We start from the raw sequence: 20,565 nt of genomic DNA on the forward strand, positions 1-20,565 counted from the left end.
ACAGGCTTTCACGTTCATTATGAATAACTTCCACCCACCACCTCCATTTCTGAAGCTGTTTTTCTTCGGGTACAAGGTCCACGTGCCAACTGCGATTCTCAACTCGCTGAGAATTTCACTCTATGCTGTTGTAACCACATACTGCTTTGAGAGCCGGCAGCTCTGTGGAATAAGGGCAGACGCAAAGCAGCGATCCCAACCGTGAAACGAACAACGTGCTATACACCTGTGGCTGCTGCTAACCTCCCTGGCTTTGCTGTGCCAGCAACACGGCAGACAAAATTCCTCATAGCTCCAAAAATAAAAACAAACACTGACATATCCTCCATCAAGTAGTACCCTTCTGCTATTCGATATTCATGAAACCTCTTTCCTCGTGCCCAGCTGGCCAATATTTCTCAATATACCAGCCCTTCACACTTCACACTCCAGTTAGGTCTTGCCTTTCCATCTGCCCCTGCACAAGGCTTTCTTCCTTCTACTGGCAAGTGCTATTTTCTCAGGATGACAGTATTCATCCCCAGAATCCTCAGAGCTCTTAGAAAAAAACTGGAAAACACATGTGCTTTAATCTGGTTCTGACCGCCAAGGAAGCAAAACAGGAGGGTTTACCTCCTTTGCAGGATTTCTCTTCATTCGGTGTGTGTTACACTGGATCACCGCTGCTGCGCCACTGTAGTTTTTATCAAGAGATAAAGCCAAAGTCTGAGCACAGCCCTGGCCTGAAACGCCTAAGAGCACGTTTTCGGGGGGTTTTTGTTTGTTTGTTTGTTTTATTTTTATTGGAGTCGAGTTGATGTACAATGTTGTGTTACTTTCTGCTGTACGGCAAAGTGAATCAGCTACACATACACACATATCCCCTCTTTTTTAGATTCTTTTCCCATAGAGGCCATCACAGAGTACTGAGAAGGGTTCTGGATACTTAGTCTCCTATCCCAGGGATGGGGCCCTCGAGCAGCCATTATCCCCGAGGAGAAATGACAGTAAATGGCTTCAGCCTACGGGGTATTCCGCACGCAAGGGTGGTTGTACCTGGTACTTTGGAAGCTGCTCCTTGGCATGTGGTAAAGATCCCCCGGAAGAGCCGTGGGAAGAAAGGCTGCCGCTGCCACCTCCTTGACAGCACCTGGCTGGCGTTTTCGCGGGAACGTCCTCCGTTTTCTGGGTGAAGAGGGGGAGGCGGGTAAACAAACCACCACCGCTGAGCATACCAGGCTCCCCAGCACACACTCACTGGGGGCGCCTTTCTTACATGGTTCTGTTCTGTTGAGCCTCAGCTGCACAGAAACACCGGAGTGTTGTTTTTTTCTTTTTAATGAGGACAAAAGAGTGGCTCCTGAGCATCTATAACATTTGGAAAAGGCAGATGCTGACAAGGGTGATAGAGGTGGTGGGTTATGTATTAAGACTATTCCCTTTATTTTATTATTATTATTATTATTTTTTGGCCGCACGGCTTGCAGGATCTTAGTTCCCTGACCAGGGATTGAACCCAGGCGCCCTGAACTGGAAGCGCGGAGTCCTAACCACTGGACCGCCAGGGAAGTCCCCAAGAACACTCTCTTTAAATAATTCAACGATTATTGACGTTTCAGTTCATATGTTAAAATCATCGATGAGATCTGACCTCTGTTTTGGTTATTAGAGGGTTTTTTAGTACTATGTAGAGTCATAATCTATAAAATTGATGAGGGTACAGACATTGCCTCAAATGTAAATGTTCCCCAAGCAAACAGAATTGAGAAGGCAGAAGTATTTATTCATTTGGAAAGACCAGCATGTGCTTTAATGACACACCTCCCCCTGCAGGGCTTTAGAGAAAGTCATGAGGTCAAGCTTGTGAAAGATGAGGGCAAAATGCTGCAACAGGGGTTCCTGTGATTACACAGCATGTGAGGCAACACGGCCTTCAGAGGTCACGGCTCGTAGAGGATTAGCTACTACACGTTCCCTACATGGAGTTCACGGCAGATTTTTATGACAGTGACACAGAGGCATAAAGATACACCTTCACTAACGTTTCCCTTCCTCCTAGGCCGAGATACACTACTCCCTACAGAAGCAGCCTGTACCCTCCGTGATAGGTTGTTTCTATCCTGAGTCTTCTTTGCTTTTTTGTGTGCAGCTTTGCTTGGAAAAACATGAATGCAAGTGCAGCTTATCTAATCTCCAGTGTGACAGTCACACTGGTGGTCGAATGCAAATGCCTGCAGTCACGTGCCTGCTGCTGACTCCTGACATTTCGTGCCTGCCCAGGGGGTGGGGGGCTGAAGATGGGGGAAGAACAGAAGGGGAACAGGAAGCCTGTCCCCAGCGGTCGCGGGCAGGATGGCGATCCATGGCCCTGCAGGGCCCGGAGTGACACGTGGTCCACAGCCGCCCCACACTGCTGGGCCCACTGGCCGCGCCGTCCACGACTGGCGACAGCTCCCGGTGCAGTGAGCAGAGCCCCCGCTGGACTCCCTCTGCAGCCCCGGGCAGTTTCCAAGCCTCCCCGGGCCCAGCTGCCTCTGTGAGGAAATGAGTGCGTCCCAGGAAGCTTCTGTCCCAGACTCTGGGGTCATCATTGCTCCTACAGACAGGATTCCGGTTATTTTTGCAAACCGGTGAGAATTTTTTCCCTCCACCTGCTACCACCATCAGGAACCCTAGTGACGGAGCGTGAGTGTGCAACTACACCATCTGTGCAAGGCCTCGGGGAGACAGGAAGTGATGTGGGAAAACAGGGGGAAGCCGTGTGCTGTCCACCAAACAAAGGGCCGGGTGCTGGCTCACCTGAACTAATACCAATCTACCATGGAAGCCTTCGGGGAATCACCGAGAGATTTCTCAGCCCCCCTGCTCCAGCCACCCACCTAAAAAGCCCAGCAACGGCTGTAATGATTAGCTACCTGGCCAGCTTCCACGTGAAAGCAGCACGGGATCCGCCCAGCTAAACCGCCTTTAACCAGACACTTCCTTCCTGCAGAAAGGACCTTATCAGAAGCAGGACGAGATCTCAGCCCTGACGAGACAGAGACCCTGACATAAAGTATTCAGCTACTTAGCTGCACATTCTCTAAACTGCCAGGATTCGGTCAGTACAGGTATCAGGTTACTGAACATGAAAAGAAGGAACACAAAGGGATTTATTTAATTCGTAGACATCTGAATAACTGTGGAAAGGCGACAAGTCAGAAGTACACCTGATGGCCATCCTGAAGACTCACAGGGAGGACCAGACCCTGCTCCTGCCTGGACACATCACTCTACCTTTCCCATTCTGGCTCCGAGGGATCGAGAGCTGCTCTGTCCCCACTTTACCCACCCTCAGACCCCCACGCCCCATACCACCACCACCAGCACTACGACCACCACCATCACCTCCGTCACCATCATCACCTCCATCACCTCCATCACCACCTCCATCACCTCCATCACCACCACCATCACCTCCATCACCATCGCCTCCATCACCATCACCACCTCCATCACCATCGCCTCCATCACCATCACCACCTCCATCACCTCCATCACCATCACCACCTCCATCACCACCTCCATCACCTCCATCACCTCCATCACCATCACCACCTCCATCACCTCCATCACCACCACCACCTCCATCACCTCCATCACCACCTCCATCACCTCCATCACCATCACCACCACCATCACCTCCATCACCATCACCACCTCCATCACCATCACCTCCATCACTGTCGCCACCTCCATCACCATCACCACCACCAACACTTCCATCACCATCACCTCCATCACCACCATCACCATCACCACCACCATCACTTCCATCACCATCACCTCCATCACCATCACCATCACTATCATCACCTCCATCACCATCACCACCATCATCACTTCCATCGCTATCATCACCATCACCACCATCATCACCTCCATCACCATCTCCATCATCATCACCACCTCCATCACCATCACCATCACCTCCATCACCACCATCACCATCACCTCCATCACCACCATCACCACCACCATCACTTCCATCACCATCACCTCCATCACCATCACCATCACTATCATCACCTCCATCACCATCACCACCATCATCACTTCCATCGCTATCATCACCATCACCACCATCATCACCTCCATCACCATCTCCATCATCATCACCACCTCCATCACCATCACCATCACCTCCATCACCACCATCACCATCACCACCATCACCTCCATCACCACCATCACCATCACCATCACCACTTCCATCACCTCCATCACCATCACCTCCATCACCATCACCACCTCCATCACCTCCATCACCACCATCACCATCACCACCTCCATCACCTCCATCACCATCACCTCCATCACCATCACCACCTCCATCACCACCTCCATCAGCATCACCTCCATCACTGTCGCCACCTCCATCACCATCACCACCACCAACACTTCCATCACCATCACCTCCATCACCACCATCACCATCACCACCACCATCACTTCCATCACCATCACCTCCATCACCACATCACCATCACTATCATCACCTCCATCACCATCACCACCATCATCACTTCCATCGCTATCATCACCATCACCACCATCATCACCTCCATCACCATCTCCATCATCATCACCACCTCCATCACCATCACCATCACCTCCATCACCACCATCACCATCACCACCATCACCTCCATCACCATCACCACCTCCACCATCACCACCACTACTACCCCCACACCGCCCTCCACTATAAAAAGGAAATAAAACTTCCTTGGTCAAACAGGCTTGGGTTGCAGGCCCTTCTGCAGACGACGGTGCATGTTAGCACCCCGCAGCCCCGTGGCAAGGAAAGCTCTCCACTTTTGTCTCACCCAGTGCTATGTATCACCTCTCACTACCTATGGGTAATACCAGACCTTCCCTTCAGGCGAACGCTTCATGAATTTTAGCATTCTCAGTTTTCCCATTAACGGCACACGCTTAGCATCAAAATCCTCCTGGATTGCAACTTACCAGCAAATTCACTTCTGGTAACATCTAAAGTACGATGCTTAGCATCTGCACGATGACTTGCTAACAGTCTCACCTGTGTATTAATAAGAACGCAAATGGGGCGGGCGGAGGGACCTCTCTCTGCCCGTGGTTCCTCTGAACCACTAACGGCGCTGTGCGATTCAGCCCAAAGAGCAGGCAGTGGACTAACAAACACAGAGGAGGAAAGCAAGTCCATGTTTCCTACCTGAGTTGCCACCTCCTCAATCTTGTGCACAGCTTTAGAATCAAACAAGACTTGTCTGCCTCTCCTTTCACAGTCCTGGTAAACTATCAGGCGAATCTCGTTCAGGTCCAACTCCGAACAGGACCAACTGTGGATTCACAAGAGAGAAAGAAGTCGTGTTAGCGGCGACGCTCGGGATGGTCGCGGAGAGACAAGTCTCCCAGCCGGCGTGCGCCTGCACACGGAAGCCCCAGTGTGCGGAAGGCGCGATCCCCACAGGCCTGGGCACACGGCCCTGTCCGTGGACTCAGATGGGCCAGTGCCCATGACCAAGGCTGGGAAGGCTCCTGAGATGACAAACCACTGGAGAGAAAGCTTCTCCTTCCAAAGGAACTTTGGGCAGAGACATCAGGCAGGAGCGGCCAGGGCTGTGCAGGGAGCTGAACCCGGCGCCTGGGTTCTGGGGGCGTCACAGCTGAGGTCGGAGGCTCTGGAGCGTTCACGCCTCTGCGCCATCGGGCCAGGAATCTGCAGCCAGTCAGGAGAGCCCTCGCTTTTCCTCTCCCACCCACCCAGGCTCAGGACAAACAGAGAGGGATCACATCTCCTGAAACTTAGTCTTTTCTTGTATCGTGGCTGGTCTGACACGGAAGTTTGGAAAACCAAGCACATCACGGTACAGCGTCTGAATTGCTGACAATGACCATCAGCAATAAAGCCAACCCAAAGCCACTGGGACAAAACTACTCCAAACGCAGGTTCGTTCTCGAGCAACAAGTGAAATCAGGACGCGAGGACTAAGAAAGGGCAACCGTCAACATGCACTGCTTTGGGCATCTTCAGTTATGTGTCTGTTAACCGGTCAGCACAGATCTGAGCGCCTGCTATGTAACAGTCACTGTGCTCGAAGCTAGAGACTGAGCAGCTGTTTAACTAAGTAGACTTGGTCCCTGCCCTCAGGGAGGACACGGTTCAGTGCGGAACACTGGGCGAGTCGTCATGGGTAACTACAGATGTCCAAGTGCAAGAAAGAAAAGGATGTGGTAACACTCATATTTTCAGGTTTAAGCGGTGGCGGGGAGGGGCAGGGAACTCCCTAGGATTTAAGGAAGGGACATTTAAGCATGACTTGAAGAAGTAGGAGTTAAGGAGAGGTAAAGTGTGGGAATGAAGAACACAACAGGAAGAAGGAGGGATGGGGGAGATGCGCGAAAAGACGGGCAGAGGGAGACGGGGAGCTGCAGAGGGTGGTGGGCAGACGCAGCCGGGGCCAGCTTATCCCTGAGGGCAGCCGAACAGGTCGGTAAACTCAGCCTGCACTTCCGAGAGGTCGATTTGCAGCTCTAAGGAAAACAGGGCTGGGGCGGATTAAGACTAGAGTGGGAAGGCCAAGTAGAATTTACTCTTAAGAGTCTGGGCCCTTCAAACCAAGGCTAGAGTGACAGCAACCGAGGGGGAGGAGAGGGGACAGGTGCTGGCGGCAGGTTCAGTGAGGACGGAGGCCAGCGGGTGCCAGGCGCTGCGAGCACAGAAGAGGAAGGTGGAGACAGATGGAGAGTTAGAGGACAGACAACGTCACACTGTACAACTAAGAGATGGTGTAACAGAGTGAAGTCAGACACATGTGGATACAGATCCAGATCCTCTGAGATCCCGTTTCTCCAGCAGCGCGACGGCAATATTAACACCAAGCTCACAAAGCTGCCACAGGAATTAAATGAAAGTGCTTTACACAGTGGTTGACACAGGTAAGTGCTCCAAAATGCTAATAATTACCTAAAGAACTGTTCACGTTAATGATTTTTTAGAAACATCGCTACAGCATCTGGTCCCCAGCCACAAATTGCGCAACACTGGTCCTTTCCTTTTCAGGCCGTGGTAGTTAACACTGAACACGTGCTTTTTGGGGAGCAGATTTGTTGTCTTAAATCCTAGCCTCCAAACCATCAAGTTCTGGTTGCACCTTCTCAACGGCCTGTGCTCTAAGCTGCCAGGCCCAGCATCCTTGGTGCGAGTTTTGATACAACTCGGCAAGTTTGTTTCAGAAATTGTTTGTCTCCTGCTCTCGGTCCAGGCCTGGCTGGTTGGACACGTCTCCCTAACCCCACCTGGGCTGCGCAGCCGGGGCCTGTTTTTTGCCAGCACAAGCTGAGAGCTGACGTGAGGACCGAGTCACCAGAGGAAGTAGAGGGGAGCCGTCAGCCAGCCGTTCCCGGGGAGCACAGCCCCGGAGCCAGCTCTCTGTCACCCCAACCCGACAAGTCCCGAAGCCTGTGCCCGGAACCATGACATTTTACACCAGGTCATTAAAAACACCCTCTGCAATTACTAAAACACAGTACACAGGTTGAAGTCATTGACAGCGAAAAATCGACAAAGATTTAATGGCTTTTTGTTTTCATGCTCAATCTGTTTTGCCCCAACAATGACATTTTGTCAAAACAGCATTATCATTTACAAAGCAACCTGCTCAGTCCTTATTTCTGAGGGCTAATGGTGACTCAGATGCCAGTCAAACTGAGGACAGCCCCTCCGGAAGAGCTAAAATTTAATAATGATCACAACACCCTATAAAACATTTCATGTTATTTTTCAATTTAAAAAGATGAAAAGAAATGACATGGGAAAGGAAAACCACGTATGTCAGATGGTCCAACTTTTTGACCAGAATACTTTAAAAAGCATTTTCTAAAATACGAGGAAAACTCTATTCCCCTTCTTGCACATGAATAGCGTCACTGATTTAACACCTAACTGTAATTCTGTCGTCCCCCGTCTCTGACCTTAGTAGAGGGAGTCACAGTCGAGTCACCCGGGACAGGACATGCAGGCGGTGAAACGATGCTTCCGCAGGAAGCAAGCTTGGACCCCGCCTGGGCTCTGGTCCCGCCGTGCGTCACGAGGACGACGGGCGCTCAGGTGCAGACGCCCAGCAGACCACGGGCTCCTCCCTGCCACCCTCGAGTCTCCCGTGACCACAGCCATACGTATTCCCTTCGTGCCCACACTCACCCCAACCCCCAGCCACGGTTCCCGGAGCTCTGCTGAGGGCGACACTCTGCAGGATTGCAAGAGGCTGAAAAACAAGCCTTGGGCCTTTGCCGTAAAATATCCGGCTACAGCTGTAAAGACACTTAACTCTCATCAGAAACACCCTGTGTCTTGGCTTTTGTTGAAAGCGAGGGAAGAACACTGCCCCTGGCATCGGGGGACACGGAATTATTTGTCTACTTTATGGTCACAGCTGTACGACCTGAGGCACAAGAAAAGAAGATGGTTTGTCTACCTTTCCCTACTGTAAAATTTAAACAAAAGTACTTAGATAGACCCTTTCCAGTTTTAAAATTCCATGATGTGAAGATTTGCCCGGTTGGAACTAAACCAGATCTTACTTCTGGAACTGGTCATCAAGAGCGGGAAGCGAGGGACCAAAGTCTCAATCACTTACCTGAAAGGTGACAAGCAATAAGAGTTCAAATGACTTTAAGTAGAGAAAACAGAATTGTCTTTAAGGTAGATATAATCATGTGTTGCGGCTGAATTGTGTCCCCCCCAAAAGAGATGTCCAGTTCCTAATTCCTGGTATCTGTGAATATGACCTTGTTTGGAAACAGGGTCTCTGCAGATGTCATCAAGGCGAGGCCATCCTAGATCAGGCTGGGCCCTAATCCAAGGACTGGTGTCTTCCTAAGAGGTGGGAAATCTGGACACAGACACAGGGAAGATGGCTGTGTGATGTCAGGGGCAGAGATCGGAGCTGTGGGCTACAAGCCCAGGAAAGCCAAGGAATGCTGGCCCTCGGGGGGTAGGGGGTGGATACTACAAATAAGAAATGTCCTTATTCCTAAGGAACTTCAAGAGGCAGGCACGTGGGTAACCAGAGGAAACAAGAGGACAAGGCAGAGCGCAGCAAGCAGGAGAGGAAACAGGAGACGTCCCCGGGAGAGGCAGCGTCTGGGCTGGAAGGAGTGAAGGGTGGCCAGGCTCGGGCGTGCTGGCAAGCGGGAAGTCGCTGCAGGCCGAGGGCAGGGCACAGGCCCACGGCCCAGTGGCACGGCGCCCAGGGCTGGGGCGGCTAGGTTAGGGCTCTTGCAGCAGGACCGCACAGAACTGGGAAGTTCAGGACTTCCGGAGCAGAACCCTGACTGCTACGTCAAGGAACGTGTGTCCGCTCCACAAGCAATGGGGTGTGTGCCATTCCAGCCTCCTGAGAGAGCGACTGACGCCATCAGACCTGTGCTAGGAGAGGACTGAAGCTGCCTGAGAAACCATCTTCTGGGAAATGGAGAGGGGCCCTGACCTGCGCACCCAGGGTCTCCAGGCCTCAAGCTGGCAAGGACCAGGCCGGGAGGTGTCAGGTTTGCTGCAGTGATTTGTCCCCGGGGACCTGCAGGGTGGGCGTCTGATTCCTCCCCTGAACATTTGCAGGAATCAGGCTGGAAGTGGGCTCAGTATGTCCGGTGGAACCACGGTCTATGAGAGAAGAAGACCTCAAAAATTTTCTTCCTCTGGCTCTCACGCAAGGAAACAAAAATCGTCAAAGTCAAGTTCACGGGCGGAGTTGAAAGACGGTCTTGTGATCTGAGAATGTGAATGTTTAAAGAGTCAGGTATGATAGGGAACTTTAAATGGTCCAAGAAAAAGGAATATGGAACACCACAGAATGAACAAAACCAACAATGATGATCACAACAAAGACTGGCAAACACCATCCATCCGCCCAGCAGCTCCAGGCCCTGGGTACGGCCGTGAGCAAACCACGGCCCCTGCTCCCGTGAACTCACTGTGCTCATGGTGACATTTTCCCGCCATGAAAATAAAGGATCAGCGGGGTGGAGGAAAAAGGGAGGTTGTGCTTGAGATGGCGATCAGAGCTCACCCCGTCAGCACAAATGTGCCAGCACAAATGTGCGCTACTTCCCGCCCAGTAGCAAGCTATTTATTGCAAGAAAAAAAATTATGTAAGTACAGGGCAGTAACATATTTGGAATTCTTTGTTTCTTTTTTGCTAGGTTAGTAGCTCAGGAAGATGGCTAACAGGAAAAGTAATTTGCAAATTAGCTGATTTGTCTTTCTTCCTCTATTTTGCACTGGTACAACTTCAGCTCCACAGATTGTCCGGTTTTTAGTTTCAGAAGAGCTACATAAAAATTCACCTCTGAATTGCTGTCCTGGGGTCAAGAGCATAGTGAAAAGGTACTTAAAGATTCAGATTCTCATCAGGAGCTTTAATACATAATACGAACCTAAAGATACAGTTTTTAAACGATTCCAATTAAACGTACCCCGCTATTATTTTCCCTGAAGAAATTTATATTGGATATTGGCTACAACTTTTTTTGTCTTTAAGAAAGCAGGTGATAAATAAAGGTAAATGCTTTATTGCTTTTGTAAAAGCAATGTGGACTGAAAGAATCAATCCCCACTGTTGGCAGCCTGGCTTGGCAAGAGCGCTGTAACCGGAGCCCCAGTGACCACGCCTGCATCCGGCCTGACCAGATGCCATGAAAGACACCAGGAAGCGACATCAACGAGATCGGTGCCTACCTCAAAATGCTTACAACCCGACACAGAAGGGCCAATGCACAGACCAATCAGTAAACGCTACCGTCACGGGGATGGAGATAAACATCTACAGAAGGAAGGAGAGGTCAAGTCCGCCTAGTGGGGGTGAAGCGTGGGGTGAAGTCACAGACGACGTGACACCTGGAAAACGGGTGACCCTCTAGGGTAGACTGAGCTCCCAACTCCAGCGCAGCCACTTTCACCCCAGGTGACTCTGGGAAGGCACCGACTCCAAAGCCCAGCTTTCCCCAAATGCAGACCTTACCTGCCTCAGCAGGCTGCTGGGAAAGACAGAGAATAAGGATGAAAGTACTTTCGTAACTGTAATGCAGACCTCAAGGGTGAGTTCAGATACGCAGTCCCTTAACTGAGATCCGTGGGTCCGGATGTTTCAGAATTCAGATTTTTATTTATTTTTTTTTTAGAAAGAAGCTTATACCACATATTATATAACAGCTCCTTTAGGGCCTGAGGTGTAATCAAACCCCAACGTCGAACAAATTAGAATCTCACCAGCCCAAGTGATGAATATTTATGCTAAACAGATTATCAAGAGACTATAAATAGTCTTATAAATAGTTCAGGTCAGTTTCAACTTTTTTTTCAGAGGCTTTAGGATTTGGGGGCTGTAGGGTAAGAGGTTGCTGCCCAGTGTCCTGCTTGCTATGTCTGAGGGAAGGCCAGAAGTCCCGTCCACATCACCCCAGATATGAGCGGTCCTAACGAGCTGGCGGTGGAGACAGACGCGTAGGGGGGGCCGCCGGCGGCTGGGAGCGTGGTTCCCGCCGAGACAGAGCTATGAATGACCACGCCGGTCACAAGCTCAAACCACACAGCCTTCACGTAATATGTGCACACAGCAAAGACAGAACAGCATGAGTCACCACCCGGCCTGAGGTTTGGGAGCTACGAACAGGGAACTGTGAAACACCGAAGAGGAAAGGCAAATCCCGTCCATCCTTCCTGAGTTCGGGGTGACGTCGGGTAGGACTCGGAAGCAGGTGGAGACTGTGTGGCGCTCCCAGTACCCACAGCCCCTGGCCGGGGCCAGGCTGCGTGCCAGACGTCTGGCCCCCTGCCCGGACGAGCATCTGACCCCAGTGCCCCCTCCTCCGTAAGTGACGGACTGCGGCCAGAATGACCTCCAAGGCCTCAGCCTTCCGACTCTGACACAAACCATCTACTAGGTGTGCAGAGAACAACTCAGAACAGGTGACCCCAGCCGGGTACGAAGAGGACAGCCACCTTCGTGGACTAACTTCCATCCCTGCATGGTACCCCTCGCCTTCCTAGAGGGAGTCTGCACTGTGATACAGAAGCAGCACAAACGCACCTCGAATCGACAGAACGTTCAGAGATTGCTGTCAAAGTCTGAAGGGGAAAAGCGCCAGTTCTCTCGAGGCAAGAGTGACGCTGAGTGGGCAGGTGTCCCTGAGGGGCACTGCACCAGCCAGGATGCCGCCCCCGCTGGCTTCCCAGGTTCCGTTATGGTTATCAACAGGTTCTTCCCTCTCTCCTCTTTAAAAACGTACAGAATTTCTAAATGCGGCTCATATTTTCCAAAAGGGTTCCTTTAATTCTTAAAAGAGCACTACTAATTCTTTTCTTGTATCTAGAAGCTAGAAACTACTTCTTTAAAAAACAGCTTTGCGATCCACCTCCACGCATGCATTAATTCCCTGAGCTAATTCTTTCACACTCTTGTCAGCATAACCCAAACCATCCATGTGCATCCCTGTATCCCAGGATGGCTGAGATGTAATTTTCACCTCTGCTCAAAGCTGGCTTGCATCAACATGATTCCATAGCTTTTCCTGAAGGGAAGGTTTCCCATCCTCCCCTCCACCCAGGGAAACTGTCTTACTCATAACAGGTAAGTGAATGAATTTCCAAGTAAATATTCAAGACATAGCCTTATACATGAGTAAATTCTATATCCATTTAACTTGCACACAGATAAGGTAATAATTCTTTTTCCTTAGAGGTTTCTAGAGGTCAGTTTTTCTAGAGGTTTGCAGAGGTTAAAAGCATGATTCTCTCCATAAGATCTTTTGTTTGCAAAACGGGAAAGTCAAAATAAGTAGAAGCTGTACCTATCTTTGGTTGTAAAGTATTATCCCTAGAAGAGACGGGTACAGGCGAGTAGGTGGGGGAGGAGTGGGAGGGCAGTGCTGCAGGGCAGGGGCCAAAATAAGGAAAACAGAGAGAGAGTGGGAAAGAGAGAGAGGGAGATGGGTACAAACACACATACTCACATACTCTTTGACCCAGCAATTCCACTTTAGGAATTAATCCGACAGATCAACTTACATCGGTCCAAACTGATTACGCACAAAAAGGGATCCACTGCAGCACCGTTTGGAGCAGCAAAGGACTGGAGCTAAGCGTCAGCATGGGATGGTACGTCCCTACAACGGGGTGCTACACGGATACAACCCCGAATGGGGAGCTCTCCTCATGTGATGACAGAATTCGCGCTAGGACATCACTTTAACTGGGGAAAAAGAAGTATAAAACACTGTGTATAGAGAGCTACCGTATGTGTTTCTGAAAAGGAGACACAAGGAAAAAAGTCTGGATTTTACTGTATTTGCACAGAGTATGTCTAGAAAGACATGCAGCTGTAAGACGGGGGGCATCTGGAGCAGGAGGCTGGGTTGCTGGGAGAGAGAAGCAAGTGGGCCCCTCCTTCCAGGGCACAGGGAGAGGGCTTCCTGACACCACCTGATGCCCGTCTGCCAGGGCCGCAGAGCAAGGGAGCTGCAGGCTCGGGGCCGGGCAGCCTGCATTTGTGCCCCAGCCCTGCCTCTTCCCAGTCGTGTGGCCTGGCAAGCACCTCCCTCTGTGTTCCTCGGCATCCCCACCTGCAGAATGGGGATGACAGTGGGACCCTCCTCGTGAGCGTTGACTTGAGGGTTAACTGCAAAGTGCTTATCGCAGAGCCAGGAAGCTGGTGAGCGCGCTGCAGGTATTCACTGAGACTCTGCGGCTTTGGGGGCTTCCCTGGCGGTGCAGTGGTTAAGACTCTGAGCTTCCACTGCAGGGGCCGCGGGTTCAATCCCTTGTCAGGGAACTAAGATCCCGCATGCCTCTCGGCACAGCCAAAAAATAAAAATTAAAAAGTTAAAAAAAAAAAAAAAAGACACTGTGGCTTTTGAATATTTAACCATATGACTGTACTCTCTCTCGAAAAAGTAAAAATAAATAATGAAACTGAGGGATACAGCAGGAACACTCTTTCTTTAAATCCATCAAAGACTCAAGTACTGTCTTTTTTTTTAAATTTATTTTTATTTTATTTTTTTTAACATCTTTATTGGAGTATAATTGCTTTACAATGGTGTGTTAGTTTCTGCTGTATAACAAAGTGAATCAACTATACATATACATATGTTCCCATATCTCTTCCCTCTTGCATCTCCCTCCCTCCCACCCTCCCTATCCCACCCCTCTAGGTGGTCACAAAGCACCCAGCTGATCTCCCCATGCTATGTGGCTGCTTCCCACTAGCTATCTATTGTCTTAAGACAAACCACCTCAATGACAGTTTGCTCCAAGAAGCTTCTGAAGCTGAAGCCTGAGGCAGTGGGTGAACTCCCTCAGGGAAACGACCTTAATGAATTCAAGGCCTTCAGATTCGGTTTCAAACCCGTAGTTCCGCCTTAGACTATGACATTTTCTGAGCTTCCTTCTCAGCGTCCATACACCACATTCTCCTGCCCCTTTTCACCCCCTTGCTTCCCCCAAAGACAGGACAAAGTTTCTAAGAAAGTGACACCCTTTCTCATTTATCCAACCTATTTACAGCTTTCAGTTTGTGATTACCATTCCAGGACTGTACTGAATTGATTTCCACCACATTAAGTAACTGTCCATTTTTACTGCATAATCTCAGAGACTAGAGACGCTAGTTCCAGAAGCCGTGATGTCTGGGTGCAGGCAGGGAGGCTGGTGGTGAGAGCCACAGGGCGCCCAAGAAATACCCACCTAACTCTTTCCAGAATGTACCTGAGCTGGCGTCCACAGATGCCCTGTGAGAGCTGGCACTACACCACCTATTTTGTGCAGAAGTTAGGAGACTTTAATAAGGTTGGAACCAGTAAGTGGCAAAGGCGGGACTTGAACCAATGTCTCCTGACCCCAAACTCTGCTCTCCCCGCGCTGCTGGGCCATCATCACGAGCAAACCACTCAGCGTCACACGCTCTGCATCCCAAGACCTCCCTCTGCGTTTCCATCTCAGGGTTTAAAGAAACGCTACATTTGAAAAAGAAAAATGCTGATGATACAGTGTTAAGACTGAGAAACAGAACACGGGGTTATGTATATAGTATGACCTCAGTTGTGTAGAAAAAATGTGATCAAGCGCTTTTTGAAAAGTTCACAGAAACCTCAGCAACCCGTATCACAGACAAAGGATTAATCTCCCTCATAGATAAAGAACAACCAGAAATCAATAAAGGTTTGCAAACCAATGGAAAGGTGGGCAATGGATACAGATAGTTCACAGAAAAACAAAAATAAGATGGTCTTTAAACACAGGAAAAGATGCTAACTCTCAGTCTTGGAAAGAGAAAAGCAAATTAAAGTCATGCCCCTATCAGATTGGCAAAGATCCAAAAGGTAAGACCGCCCACACGAGAGAAATGCAGGCAGAGGCGCGAATCGGTGCACGTTCAGACGGAGGGTAAATGGTCACAGCTCTTAGAGTCACCGGTGTCGTTAACCTTGGAACTCCGATCCCGCTTCTGGAACTAAACAGATGCAAACGTGTGACTGTAGCATGTGTGCTAAAAGCAGAGAACTAGAAACAACTGGAGAGAACACGGGCGGGGCAAATTCAATCCCTCCTGCTCGGTGCACCCAGCGGAGGAGGGGGAGAGCCGGGTCCCACAGCCAAGTCCACAAAGCAGGGGCAGACCCTGGGGCATGCACTCCTCCTCCTGTGGAAGAAGGAAGGATACATATTCCTATTCGCTTACTTCCACACCAAAGAAATGTAAAAAGATTCAGTTTAAGCAAATTGAGTTTTTAAAAAGTAGGAAGAGGAAGAAGAGTTCTGCCCTCTGATTGCAAAACTCACAAGAATATTCGGCTCACCCAGGTAAGGAGCGACCTTAGTTTACCAGGAGTGGGTTTTTGCTCCATTGGTTCTGAGAGGGAGTTCCAGACCTTGTGGTCCACGGCCAGCCACGGACAGGAGTGGGATGAAGCCAACAAAACAAGGCCAGGAGCTGGTCCCACACCTCCTAAGCTTGGCTTTTTTAACTAAACGGCCAAGACGGTGAATGAGCTGGCCTGGAAATGCCCTCCCTGGCTGGGTGGAGAAGACAGGCCTTGCAAAAGACAGCACTGGGTCACCGTCCTCCAGAGACCAGCAGTCGGGACCTGAGGCCGGAACATGCGTGACCGCCGCGGAAAGGCCTGGCGGGGGGAGGGGGAGGAAGGGCTTGTGCTCCACGCGGGTTGCCACGAGGTCTCCGTGACTCCACGACGTCGGTGGGGAGGCCCTGAGCCACGCTGGCCAAGGGGCCTGGAGAAATGGCCCCCTGCCGCTTCTCACCCACCAGCCTGCCTGCACCAGGGGGACGCCTGGGACCTATGTCTGCTGTTCCCGGCATCCAAACTATCATCTCTTCATCCAAAAAAAAAAGTCCATATAAAATTTGTCCAGGAATCTTTATAACAGCACTATTCACGAGACCCAAAACGTGGGAAAAACCACACGTCCCTCACTGGATAAATAAAATCCGGCCTAACCATTCGATAGAATATGATTCAGCACTAAAAAGGAATGAAGTGCCGTTACATGCACAGAACACGGGTGAACCTTGAAAACATGATGGTAAATGTAAGAAGTCAACCACGAAAGAACATATGATATGATGAACTGTATGCTGCTGGTTACAGGAAATGTCCAGAAACAGGCAAATCTACAGAGGCAGACAGTAAATTAGTGGCTGCCTAGAGCTGAGAGGAGACTGGGGAATGACAGCCAACTTTTGTGGGAGGCGGTTTCTTTCAAGGGTCATGAAAATGTCCCGAAGTTGATGTGGTGATGAGTGTATAACCCTGAGGACACAGCAAATCCACTTAAGTATGGATAGACTTCAAATGGGTGGATTGTACGGTACGTGAATGACATCTCGATAAAGCTGTCTTAGAAGAAAACAAGATTCCACTTACATTCCGCTTTCCCCGACCCCGTGCCAAGGGTGGTGTGCAGTGAGGGCGACCACGCACTGCTGGTGGGAAAGGAGTTGGGCACTCACTTCGGAGAATATTGAGTAAAGCCAAAGGGTTTCCTAAAACTTAAACTTCATTTCTTTCACCCTATGAAATCCATGCAGATGTGCAGACAGGGACACATGTGATACTACCATTCACTGCAACATTGTTTATAATAGTAAAATTTGTTTAAAAAAAAATGAAATGTTCATTAATAGACTAACAGATACATAATTTGTAGCATATTCACACAATGGAATGCTATACTGAATTTGGAATTAACACACTAGAGCTACATGGAGTTATACAAACGAATCTCAAAAACATACAGCTGTATAAAAAAGTAAGCTTCAAAATAATACGTACAGTATGATGTCCACTTTAAAATGTTAAATACGTGTAACCCAGTATGATTTATGGATACATCCCAGCCAGTAAATGACAGATATGCAGAGGAATGCGAAGTACCGTACTGAGACCGTGGTTACCTCTGGAAGGAAGGGAGGGAGATGGGGCCCAGCAAGGATGATGCAGGAAGCATCATCTACTTCCCTAATGTTTTAGTTCTTTTTTTTAAAAAATCATACATGTGAAGCAAAAGTGGCAAAATGTTAAGATTTAAGAAAACTGGGTTGTGGTTACACATATGGTTAATATAGCATAGTCTGCACTTTCGGTATGATGAATATTTCATAATAAAATGAAAGCGTTACATGGCTTTTAAAATGAGAAAAAAATGAATTTATAGCAAACTAATAAAACTGATTACCTGAATGGGATGGGGAAGAAAAAAGAGGTAGGAACAACAAGATTCAGGTGTATATTTTTTTTTGTTGAACCAAGTGAATGTATTATCTCTGAAGACACAGAGATAAAATGCTCTTCAAAACGTTAAGGAAAAACCCTCACGTTCGTACCCTTTAAGAAGTGACTTAACCTATAGAAGATGTTAGGGCTGGAGGCCTGCTTATCTTTGCCTCCAGGTTCCCAGTAGAGGCCCAGTTCTGACGAGCGGCACACTCCTGCCTGCTCTGCCCGGCCACTGGCCTCCCGGGGAAGAGGAATCAATTCTGATGGACAACTTTCCTTCACTCTTTGGCATCTACCTGCCTGCGGAGCGCACACATGCTGACCTGGTCCTCAACTCCTGGCCTCAGGTGCGCGGGGTGCGTCCCGCGTGGCAAGGCCGGGGCGTCCGAGGATGCTGAGGGCCAGGTAAGCAAGCGGTGCTGACTCTGAGCATCGACAGGCCACGGCCCCTTGTAACACATGCTGCCTGTTTCCCACCTACCTGACCAATTTCTGTGTCTCAATTTTCAAATTCTGTTGGGGAAGGAAAATGGGTCTCCTTCAGACTTCCTCCAAGGAAAATTTCCAAGGAAAATGCCCTCCCAAGGAGACCATCAGATGTTTGAACACAAATAGGGTTGCAACGTCAAAAACTGGAAACCTTAATATCCATTCAGAACATACCCAAGATTTTTGAGGCCATCAATTTCAGATACTACAAAGTCATTAAAAATTGTCTTAAAAACGTTTTAATGACATGGGGAAAATGTCGTGGTATAATAGTGAGAAAGCAGATTATATATATATATATATATATATGTATTATATACATATATACATGTAAAATACGTATATATCAATATATGGTTTAGTTAATACAGTGCAGCTTACATCCATGTACCAAAAAGAACTGCAAGGAAATAAATCAAAGTATTAATAGGAGTAAAAATTTGTGTGATAGCACTGCTAGTAATTTAGGTTTTCATTTTTATATTTGCTTGCATTTTCCAAATGCTTTGTAACAAAATTGTACCATTTTGATAATCAGAAAAAATATTTAAGAAAAATATTAAAAATAAATTTAGTAACAATATAAAAGAAAAAGATGGAGGCATTTAAAAAGGAGAATGCAACTAGCCTGACATGAATGCAGCCACGCTCTGAAAAATATACCTGTTAAAATATTTTTTAAATATTTCATATACTAGCAATTAACAAGTGGAATTTAAAATTAAAAACACAATACTACTTATACTAGCATTCCCCCCCCCAAAAGAAATAGTTAGGTATAAATCTAACACAATATGTACAAGATCTATATGAAGAAAACGACAAAACTCTGATAAAGAAAATCAAAGGAGAACTAAATAAATGGAGAGATATTTCATGTTCATGGGTGGAAGACTCAAGGCGTCAGTTCTTCCCAAGTTGGTCTAAAGATTCAATGAAATCCCATTCAAAATCCCAACAAGTTATTTTGTGGATATCGACAAACTGGTTCTAAAGTTCACATGGAGAGGAGGCACAGGACCCAGAACAGCCAACAGGACATTGAAGGAGAAGAACAAAGTCAGAGGAATGACACTACCCAACTTCAGGACTTAATACAGTTACAGTAAACAAGACAGTGTGGTCCTGGTGAAAGAACAGACAGATCAACAAAGAAGAGTAGAGGACCCAGACTCAGAGTCACACACACTCAACTGACCTTTGACAAAGGAGCAAAGACAACACATTGTAGAAAAGACAGTCTTTCAACAAACAGTGCTGAAACAAGTGGACATCCACACTCAAAAGAATCTCGACACAGACCTTAAATCCTTTACAAAATTTTAACTCAAAATAGATCACAGACCCCAAATGCAAAACTATAAAACTCCTAGAATAACCTAGGAGAAAATGTAGATGACCTTGAGCATGGTGATGACCACACAAAGGCACGCGCCATGAAAGAAACAGCTGATATGCTGGACCTCATTACAATTAAAAACTCTGGTCCGTGAAAGACAACATCAAGAGAAGAAGAAGACAAACCTCAGACTGGGAGAAAATATTTGCAAAAGACAATTCCGATGAAGGGCTGGTATCCATAATATACAAAAAACTCGTAAAACTCAACAATAAGAAAACAAACAACCCAATTTAAAAATGGGCAAAAGACCTGGACAGCTCACAAAAGATATACAGATGGCAAATAAGCACATGAAAAAGGTGCTCCACATCGTATGTCATTAGAGAAATGCACACCAAAACAACGAGATACTACCACATACCCATTAGAGTGGCCAAAATCCAGAACAGTGACAACAGCAAATGCTAAGAGGATGCGGAGCAACAAGAACTGTCGCTCACTGCTGGTGGGAACGCAGCATGGTGCAGCCACTCCGGAAGTTTGGTGGTTTCTTACAAAACTAAATAAGCTCTTACCTTACAACTCAGGAACCATACTCCTTGATATTTACCCAAAGGAATAAAACTTACGCCCACACAAAACCCTGCACATGGATGTTTACAGCAGCTTTAGTCACAACTGCCAAAATGTGGAAGCAACCAAGACGTCCTTCAGTAGATGACTGGATAAATAAACTGGTACATCCAGATGATGGAACATTATTCGGTGCTGAAAAGAAGTGAGCGATCGAGCCATGAAAAGACATGGAGAAGACTTCAACGCATATGACTGAGTGAGGGAAGCCAATGTGAAAAGGCTACGTACTGCATGATTCCAACCAAATGACATTCTAGGAAAGGCAAAAACTATCGAGACAGTTGAAAAGATCAGGGCTGCCG

General features: G+C 48.2%; 1 protein-coding gene across 3 annotated transcripts in view; it reads right to left on the reverse strand.

Moving 5' to 3' along the window:
- Window positions 1-20,565, reverse strand: part of FNIP2 (folliculin interacting protein 2) — a 120,373-nt gene that overhangs the window by 57,804 nt on the left and 42,004 nt on the right. For all 3 annotated transcript variants that reach the window (XM_061192655.1, XM_061192654.1, XM_061192653.1), the window contains exons 2-3: window positions 5,216-5,342; window positions 1,036-1,164 (exon numbers count right to left, since the gene is read on the reverse strand). In XM_061192655.1, the coding sequence (XP_061048638.1) occupies window positions 1,036-1,164; window positions 5,216-5,342 (256 nt within the window). The remainder of the gene's footprint in view (window positions 1-1,035; window positions 1,165-5,215; window positions 5,343-20,565) is intronic.

This window comes from Eubalaena glacialis, chromosome 5, assembly GCF_028564815.1.
Source record: "Eubalaena glacialis isolate mEubGla1 chromosome 5, mEubGla1.1.hap2.+ XY, whole genome shotgun sequence".
Lineage (NCBI taxonomy): Eukaryota > Metazoa > Chordata > Mammalia > Artiodactyla > Balaenidae > Eubalaena > Eubalaena glacialis.